The 9,885-nt window shown below is 35.0% G+C and overlaps 2 protein-coding genes across 2 annotated transcripts in view; one reads left to right on the forward strand and one right to left on the reverse strand.

The window, feature by feature from the left end:
• The first annotated feature begins 2,455 nt into the window (after positions 1-2,455).
• Positions 2,456-5,203, forward strand: LOC125864667 (cytokinin dehydrogenase 1-like). Its single transcript, XM_049544693.1, has 5 exons — positions 2,456-3,176; positions 3,423-3,550; positions 3,943-4,203; positions 4,292-4,554; positions 4,632-5,203. The coding sequence occupies exons 1-5, from the start codon at positions 2,546-2,548 to the stop codon at positions 4,957-4,959; spliced, it is 1,611 nt and encodes a 536-aa protein (XP_049400650.1). The 5' UTR covers positions 2,456-2,545; the 3' UTR covers positions 4,960-5,203.
• Positions 5,204-6,298: 1,095 nt separating this feature from the next.
• LOC125864669 (eukaryotic translation initiation factor 3 subunit E) overlaps positions 6,299-9,885 on the reverse strand; it is a 4,214-nt gene continuing 627 nt past the window's right edge. Inside the window, exons 2-8 of the mRNA XM_049544695.1 lie at positions 8,836-8,990; positions 8,385-8,612; positions 8,152-8,273; positions 7,461-7,680; positions 7,004-7,146; positions 6,662-6,799; positions 6,299-6,559 (exon numbers count right to left, since the gene is read on the reverse strand). Of these exons, the coding sequence (XP_049400652.1) occupies positions 6,460-6,559; positions 6,662-6,799; positions 7,004-7,146; positions 7,461-7,680; positions 8,152-8,273; positions 8,385-8,612; positions 8,836-8,990 (1,106 nt within the window). The 3' untranslated portion in view covers positions 6,299-6,459. The remainder of the gene's footprint in view (positions 6,560-6,661; positions 6,800-7,003; positions 7,147-7,460; positions 7,681-8,151; positions 8,274-8,384; positions 8,613-8,835; positions 8,991-9,885) is intronic.

Raw genomic sequence — 9,885 nt, forward strand, 5'->3', positions numbered from 1 at the left:
ATATATAATTTTATTTTATTTATAGATAAAAAATATTATTTATAATCTACTTTGTTGATATATTTTTAGTTAGTTTATAGTTTTCAATGTTTATATATTTTATTTCAAATTTGGGCTTGTAAAATTTTGTAAATATTATATATATAATTTTATTTTATTTATAGATAAAAAATATTATTTATAATCTACTTGGTTAATATTTTTAGTTAGTCTATAGTTTTCAATGTTTATATATTTTATTTCAAATTTGGGCTTGTAAAAATTGTAAATATTTTATTTTGTATTAAGATCCGAAGTTACAATTATATTGTTATAGTTTTTCAAATTCGAAGTTAGCAATTTACTTTGTAAATATTTTGTTTTGTTTTCACCTCTAGCCTTTAATCTTATTAATTTAACATAATGAGCATTGATATTTCAAAAAATATATTTTGTACTCATGTGAATTTTACCATCTTTTCAAAAATTTATATTCATTTAACATTTTTTAAATTTAGCTTATCACACATGTAAGTGAAAAAATATTTGATCTTTTTTTCAAATACCGTATAGTTATAAAAAACCGAAAAAAACCTAAAGAACCGTTTAAAACCAAAACCAAAAAACCCAAGTTTGTGTTGTTTGATTTGATTTTTAAATTTAATAAACCGACATAACTGATTCAAGTTTTTTTAATGAAAAAACAAACTAAATCGATCTATGTACACCCTATAAAACCCACCCACCAAACACTCTTCCCTTGTTGCCCATCAGAACCAATCCACCCGCCATTTCTTTTTCTTCTTCTTTTGTATGAACAATGGCAAAATATTGAGATTCAAAAGTAAACAAAAAAAAAAAACTTTAATAGTAACATTGTAAATCAACTATGAAAGATTTAGATTAAAAAATAATTAAAAAAGAAATAAATTTTTAGAGTAAAATAATGTTTCATAGATCGGAACATTAATTGTAGAAATGATGGTGATTGCTTAAATGAGGAGAAAGAAACGAATGTGCTGGCGGCGATAATGGCAAATCTGATCGATGGTTAAGGAATTGAAGTAGCTAGAAAAAAAATGAAAGAAGAAGAAAGATGTATGATGGCACCGACGATGGCAACGGCCGGAGAAAGTGGTGGTAACCAACGCAAGGAAGAAGAAAGAGATTTTTTTAATTTAAAAAATGTCTGATTATATGTTTTCACGCGCTCATCAGCAGTGAATCACACTCAAAGTGCCAGGTAAGCAAAAAGTGCTCAAGTGGTATCAATTCAAATATTATATAGGTGTTTAATAGGTACAAGTCTCAGTTAAGGTGTTCAAGTGAAATATGCAGACAACTTTAAGGGATCGCAGATGACTTAAACTTAATGGAAAATACAACTTATCAATTTCATATAGAAATGACTTTCTATAAATTAAATGGTGTCATATCATCACCTAATTTGGAAAGATTCTTAGTTGCAGATATAATTTTGCTCAAAAGAGAAATAAGACAGTAAACTGTTAAATGGTAGTTGATACAATGGAAAGTACTAATAACAGAGGTCAACTAGACCCTAAGAACTAGGTAGCTCACGAGGCGACTATTGTGCAAGTCCATATAAGAAGAGAACTGAACATTGTGGTGCTTGTACTAATAATAGGTGTTAAATCAACCTCAAGGACTAGGTAATTAGTTCATGAGGCGAGAATTGTGCAAAGTCATATAAGAAGACAATAGTTTACTACATGAACAAATGTTATGTAGGACAATGTAACACTCTCGGACCCACGCACCCAACTTTTGATATAGTGATAACTCATAGGGCGAGTACTGCACAAGGCCATATAAGGAGACAATAGCTTATCAGCTCAACCAATATAGGACAATCTAACACTCTCTGCCCCACACACCCAACTCTTGATATAGTGATAACTCATAGGGCGAGTACTACACAAGGTCATATAAGGAGACAATAACTTACCACCTCAATCAATATAGGACAATCTAACACTCTCGGCACCGCGCACCCAATGCTTGATATAGTGGAAAGTACTAATATATTAGTATATGTTAATTAAATCAACTCCAAAGACTAGATAGCTCATGAGGTGAGAATCGTAGAAGGTCATATAATGAGACAATACCTTAACCAATGTAGGACAATCTAACACTCTCATTCCCGACATCTAAAGAGTGGGCCCAAATATCAGATAAATCAAGAACACATATAAGTTCGACTTTGATACAATGTTAAGAACTCGACATTGAGCCTAACTCAATCTCAAATCTAACTCATAACAATAGGTGAAATTATCCTCTTCAATAAAAAAAAAAAGCCAATATTTGATCATATATTTTCCATTTGCAAACAATAAAAACATGATAATCCTTGACCACAAATGCCCAACATTGACAATGACATCTCAAATATTCCTCTATATATTCTCTTCAACACCTTATTTCTTAATCCACTCAAACAACTCTCTATACTATCACAAAAAAAAAGGCAAAAACATCTTTCTCTTTGTTCCCTCAACTACCATTTTTTTTTTCTCAATACATATATTGATAAAAAAAAATGAAGTCACCAACCCAATTTTTCTTTATTCAAAAGCTTATACTTCTAAAATTGCTTATATTCATACTCTTCATTTGTTCAAACAATAAAAGTAACATATGTTGTAATCATCATTTTACTAACACTTCAAGTCTATCATTGAAACAACTAAAACTTGAAGGGTACCTTAGTTTTGAAAAACTAAATCATGCAGCTAAAGACTTTGGCAATAGATGCCATTTCCTTCCATTAGCAATTTTGTATCCAAAATCTGTTCTTGATATATCATCCACCTTAAAACATGTCTTCGAAATCGGTACTAGAACAGAGTTAACTGTTGCTGCTAGAGGCAATGGACACTCTTTAGAAGGCCAAGCTCAAGCTTATCAAGGACTAGTTATTAACATGAAATCACTTCAAGAACTAGAAATGAAGTTCAAGATTGAGGAATTGTCTTATGTTGATGTTTCTGCTGGAGAGCTTTGGATAAATGTCCTGCATGAAAGTCTTAAACTTGGGCTTGCACCTAAATCTTGGACTGATTATCTTCACCTCACTGTTGGTGGAACTTTGTCTAATGCTGGAATCAGTGGACAAGCTTTTAAGCACGGACCACAGATCAATAACGTCTACCAACTCGAGGTTGTTACTGGTATGTTCGTGAACAAACGTTTGGATAAGCTTATAAGTCGATCAAACTAACTTATAAACACCTTTTTTGGCTTATCTACGCGTCTGGTGTGCTTATAAACTAATCTTATGTTCTTTAGATTTCTAGCTAATTTGTGTGTCCTGCCTCCCCTCAAATGATTGGTGCAACGATTAGACATCCTTAGACGAAAAATGGTCTTTCAGGATTGGTCGTTGTGTGTCACCTTTGACATCTATCTTGTTGTAGGTAAAGGAGAGGTGATTACTTGTTCAGAGGAGCAGAATGCAGACTTGTTCCATGGTGTACTAGGAGGATTAGGGCAGTTTGGTATTATAACTAAGGCAAGAATTGCTCTTGAAACAGCACCAAAGCAGGTAGACATTGAACTCCCAAAACCAAAGAAGTAACATTACTTTAGGCCAAATAAGGACAATACCTATCGAACACTCCAACCTCATCCGTCATGTAACTTTCTGAGGTTGGAGCGTTCAATATGTACTGACCTTAATCGAAATGAAAACTGGTGCCAACTTTGAGGCACCGTCAATAGAAGTTGGCTCCAGTTTTCATTTTGACATATCAACTAACGTTAGTACCTATCAAACACTCCAATCTCATCCCTTGTGTGACTTTATCTAAGGTTGTGAGTGCTTGATAGGTACTAACCTTAGTTAAAGTGTCGAAATGAAAACTGGTGCCAACTTTGAGGACTAAATGAAAAGAAAAGCAAGCTCATTCAGCATTGCTATAACTATTTTCTTCACAGGTCAAGTGGATCAGAGTATTGTATTCAGATTTTGCTACATTTTCGAATGATCAAGAGAACTTGATATCATCTCAGAATACATTTGACTATATCGAAGGATTCGTCATCATAAACAGCACTGGATTATTGAATAACTGGAGGTCTACTTTCAATCCTAAAGATCCACTTCTAGCTAGCAGTTTTAGTTCAGAAGGCAGAGTTTTATTCTGTTTAGAAGTTGCCAAATACTTCAATCCAGAGGACACATACAGTCCTGATCAGGTAAAAAAAAAACATTAAAATCAGTAAACTTTTCCAGGTTTCGATAACTCAGTAAATTATTGACCTTGTTTGCTAAATATTACTACAGGACATTGATATACTCTTATCAAAGTTGCATTATATTCGATCAACGTTGTTCCTATCAGAAGTCTCCTACGTTGAGTTCCTCGATAGAGTTCATGTCTCCGAGATGAAGCTACAAGAAAAGGGGTTGTGGGATGTTCCTCATCCATGGCTAAATCTTCTAATACCAAAAAGCAGGATTCTTGAATTTGCACAAGAAGTTTTTGGGAAGATTCTTACTGATACAAGCAATGGTCCTATACTCATCTACCCTGTCAACAAATCAAAGTACTACATTCTTCACAACTAACAAATCTCTTGATAATACGCGTTTTCCTAACAATTATATATCTTGGATGATACAGGTGGAGAAAAGGAACATCAATGGTTACACCTGATGAAGATGTTTTCTACCTCATCGCGTTCCTGTCATCTGCTATGCCTTTTTCAACAGGAAAGGATGGAATAGAACATATTATGAATCAGAACAAAAGGGTATTAAGTTTTTGTGAAAAAACGCGTATTGGAATGAAACAATATTTACCAAATCACAAGACTCAAGAAGAGTGGAAACATCATTTTGGTTCTCAATGGGAAGCATTTACTAGGAGGAAATCTACATATGACCCTTTGGCTATACTTGCTCCAGGACAGAGGATTTTCAAAAGGACAGCAGCCTGTGAACAACAATGACTTGGTACATATGAGTTTTTAGCTTAAGATGAATGACCACAAATGTACATTCTTGAGTGGGACGGGACGGGACGGGTTAAAATTTTGAGGTTTTAAGTTCTGCCACGTCCTATTGTCATCCCTAAATTACATGTTATGAAAAACTGGTTTTTAGGTGAAGAATTAGATAATCAAATGCACATTCTTAAGTGGTCAGGTGGTACTTCTATTTTTTATGACTAAATGAGAAGCAGTTTGTTTTCGATATTTCAATAATTCCATGCAAGGTACAACTGAAATATCGCCTCCGTTCTTGCTAAGTCATAATATGAGTGCTTATGTTCGAATCATAAGCAAAAATTATTATCCTAGAATTATTTGTATATAATCTAAGATTAGGGGTGCGCATCGGTCGGTTCGGTTCGGTTTTATGTGTTATTGGTTCGGTTTATTGATTTTCGATTTGTAAATATGTCAAACTGATAACCAAACCAATAACATATTTCTTATCGGTTTTTGGTTAATCGATTTATGGTACTTAACGGTTCGATTTTCGGTTTAACCAATAAGAAAATACTCATATATATTATATACACGATAAGAATTGAAATTTCTTTTGTTTTTTTTTTTCAATATTCAATATTTATATTGACAATTTTCATATAAACCATATGATTTTTCTAGCATTTGGCATGAAAGTAACAGTCATTAACAAAAAGTGTGAAAGTAACAATCATTTAACCATTAACAATAAGACTAGTAAATTTAGTATAGTCTTAATGGGTTATCGATTTAACCATTAACAAAAATCATAAAACCGAAAACCGAACCAATAACCCAAAAAAAAAAATTTGCAAAACCGTTTAAAAACCGTTAGCCCAATAAACCCAATATCAATAAATCAATAGTGTTTTTTTCGATTTGGTTTATTGGTTAAATCGGTTTTTGCACACCCCTATTTAATATGAATACTATAGGAGAGTAGGGGTGTGGTAGAAAATAGGGCTACTCGGTAGAGGCAAAGATGAGATGTGTTGAAGGGTAAGAAGATGATCAATATGAAACATCACTTGTAAACTTCTTTCCACATTTTTTGAACTTGTTTACTAGATGAAATGTTTTCCAAAATATTGAACCAAAAATAATGCATGCACATCTCCTTGTCAAGCACACTAGATTCTATGTGTTGTCAACACCTTCAGAAAACCTATGGGGCTCTAAGCGATCGCGAGTGGAAGAGTAAAGCATCATATGAAACATAATGCCTGGAAAACTCCAGCTAAAACAAATTTGCTCAGGGCAAAACAAGTATAAAAATGCAAAGGCGTTCCACTTCCAATGGAGACAACACAAGATAACGAGAAATAGTTATACGAAACGATGTATAATTCATCATGTATATCAAAATTTCCTCCAAGGGAAATCCAGGCATTAAAAAAAACAAACATTCTTGAATATAAAGGTGTTAATCAGGTACGGGAGCAATGCAAAATTGGCACGAGCTTAATGTCTTCAACCAAACTATCTAGCAAGTTGTGTTTGTGCATGTTCGAGAAGCTGGCTGACTAATTTGTAAGTGCGTCCAGAAAGGGGCTTGGTGTGATCGATGAGCTGCTCATACCTGAACATGACAAGGCTCATAAACATCAGTTGTATGCTAAAATGGGTCAAAATCAAATTTGCATTGAACATTTCGACAAGGTACATCTGCATATAAACTTACACATTAGGCTGATTTGGTTCCATTGTAATTGTCCCGGTTTCAGTGTCGATCTTGGCATCAAGCTTTGAGGTCCTGATAAGATTCACTATCCATCGCTCTGCCTCCTCAAGGTTCAAGTTAAGTTTCTCAGCTAGAACTCTGCCATTTATGAAATGGAAGAAAATGGTTATTAAATGGGCACAACTCTGCTTTCTTAAGCAAAACTACCCTGACAACATCCCCTCTCAATGGGTAACAAACAAAAGGGGTATACCTAATATTACAAAAAACTATGGGCATGGGGAGTGGGAAGGAACCCCAAAATAGATCTTAGAAAGTGACTTTGAAGAATTAGCTACATACCCCATGTCAATGCGTTGGTGAATGCGGCAGTAGGTCTCAGAGATAAAAAGGCGAGCATTTTCAAGGAATTCATCTCTCAATAGCACAGAGGAGAAACTGCCCTCTTCAGCTCTTTTTCCAAGGAATGGGTCATTCAATATTAGCTGCATATAGCATCTGTGTTAAAATGAGTAAAAAGAGCTGCATTTAACGGGAAGAGCTCTGTGGCAATACTAAAGATACTTGGCTACGAGTATCAGAAACTAGGATGTCCAAGATCTACAAAACTTACATATATTTGCAAAGAGTCCTGCACCTCTACTTTCAAAACACAATCCTCACTTCATATATCATCTTAAAGCCAATTACAACTTATTTACAGAAAAGTTTAGTTTCTACTTCTGATATGCAAGAAATGAATCATAAAACTATGATGTGAGCATGCATCAAAGCAGATAAACTAGGCGCAAAAGCTTACCTCTTCGCACTCCTTCATCTTCTCCTGTGCTCCATCAAAATCATAGTTGACGTAAATACATGCCAAAAACTCTGTGATGGGATCTTTGCAAGAGTGCTGCTCCTGCTGAATAACCTTTATAAAGTCCTTAAATTGAGGTCTTCTTCTCTTGTTGACAATAAATGCAATAGCCAAGTATCGCAGCAAGTGGGGAGCACTTGTTTGAATGGCATTCAAGTATCTGCAAGACTTCAATGATTTAGAAAAGCTCAAAGGGAAGAAGTAAATCCATTGCATACCAATTACCAACAAAAGGAAAAATAACAGCTACTTTAATCGAGACGCATCAAGAAGAAATACCATCTTAATGTATGTTACCACAAAAGAAGAGCAATATAAATTTCAAACATTTTGAAATAAGAAAATTATATTTCAAACATAACTCAGCTGTATGAAAACATAAAATACAGTGTGTTTCTGACCCTCCAGATCATGTTTCCTTCCTTTTCATTTAGTTTTCAGGGATCCATTTTCCCACTAAGGGAAAGAACTAGGTAATCGGAGCTTCCTAAAATATTTCTCTACATAATACTCTGTAGGTGATAGTATCGGAAAAGATGACTAGCTGAAACAAGATGGGGAAAGCTAAAATGAAGCAGCAACTGAAAACAATCATCTATAAGCAATGGCAACAAAAGTACAGTTGGCATACTTGTCCTGGTTAAATAGGTCAATGATCAGTGTCCTGCCATTGTCATGGTTGAAGAAGATGAATAGACTCCAATGCATTAGCCATATTCTATTCTGAACTTGATTCAACGGAGTAGAGAAACTCTGCAAGACAAGTGACACTCTTAGTACACTTGGTAAACTGAGGATCATTCAATTTTTCCTACTGGATACTCAAACAGACAGATAGTCGACTCAACATATGCAAAATATTACCTTTGAGTCGATAATTTCCTTCAAGCGGTTGAGTTCCTCAAGTGCAATATCCCAATTCTGCATTAGTATCTCCGCTGCAAGCTTTCCCCACAATGCACTGACACTCCTGTCACTGTTTGTGCACAATGCTCGGTACTGGTAAAGATAATCCGCAGCACCAGAGTAGTTTCCACATTCAAACTGGAATTTGGCATATTGATACAATGCCTCTATCTGGTCCGGACCAATCTGGACAGGTTCGTAAAAGCCAATTATTTAGTAGAACAATCAGAGGGTTTGCTAAGATGAAAATATATCGATCATTGCTAATCAAATAAAAAAAATATATTCACAAAATTAGCTAGAGACCAACTTTTGTTGGTGATCCCTTAACAAGTATATTATTAATTATATAACAGAAAGTACTAAAGAAGGAACTCTATATCATGTAAACCAAACTAGATCTACGCACCTGGTACCGCTCCTGGAGCAACTGAAGATTGTGCTGTTTGTCAGCTCTCAACTCCTGCACAGCACTGGAATTCTGCAAAAAAGTGATCAATGGGGCTGCAGCTTCCTCAAGTGCTTTCAACCTTGCCACAACCTCAGCTCTCCTCTCCATCATTTCTGAACAATCAAACAGCAATTATAAAGACAGTGCAGAATTAAGCGTAAAGGAACTCCCAGAATCACTTCTGCTCAAACTAAACTTTCTTAATAACCCAGGAATCCCTGAGGGCAAGTGGCAAATGGTTAGAGACTCTGTACCAACAAATACGTGTACCAACAGCTTATCTAATCTAAGTACACCAAGAAAACTAGGTTTTAATCTCCATACATCGCATGCATAAACTGTAAAGCTCAAACAGAACATCCAGATGACCACGTCAAAATTAACTCCCATACCAAATCAACATCTGATCACAACTATACAGATTCCCCTAGGGACAACTCCAAAAAAGACCTATGGAGACCACACCAACAGAATTACAACACCCCCACCCAAAAAAAACTTATATGCTAAAAAAGACACTGCTAAGTCTCCAGATTTTTTACTCTTATACCTCAACTATACAGACATCCCCTCTGAATAAATTATAAACAACTTCTACAGACCATATCCATCAAAATTACAACCACCACCATCATCACCACCCCAAAAAAGAACCCCTTTTGCTAAAAGTGCACAAGCATTAAGACTAGTAAAGCAACAAATCAATTGGCATTCACCAATACGTGGACCCATATGTAAACATACACCAATATAAAGGGAAACAAGAGATACCTTGAAGGACAACAGTTCTACAACTTCGATAGAGACCATATCCATTAAAATTAACAACCCCACCTCACACACACACAAACACAGAAAAAAAACCTTTATGCTGAAACGGGGATAAGGTATTTCGATCAGTAAGGGCACAAATCAATGGACATTCATATCAAAGGGAAAAAAAGAGATACCTTGACGGACAACACTTAAACAACTTCTCTAGAGACCATATCCATTAACAACCCCCCC

The sequence above is a fragment of the Solanum stenotomum genome, chromosome 5 (assembly GCF_019186545.1).
Source record: "Solanum stenotomum isolate F172 chromosome 5, ASM1918654v1, whole genome shotgun sequence".
Taxonomy (NCBI): Eukaryota; Viridiplantae; Streptophyta; class Magnoliopsida; order Solanales; family Solanaceae; genus Solanum; species Solanum stenotomum.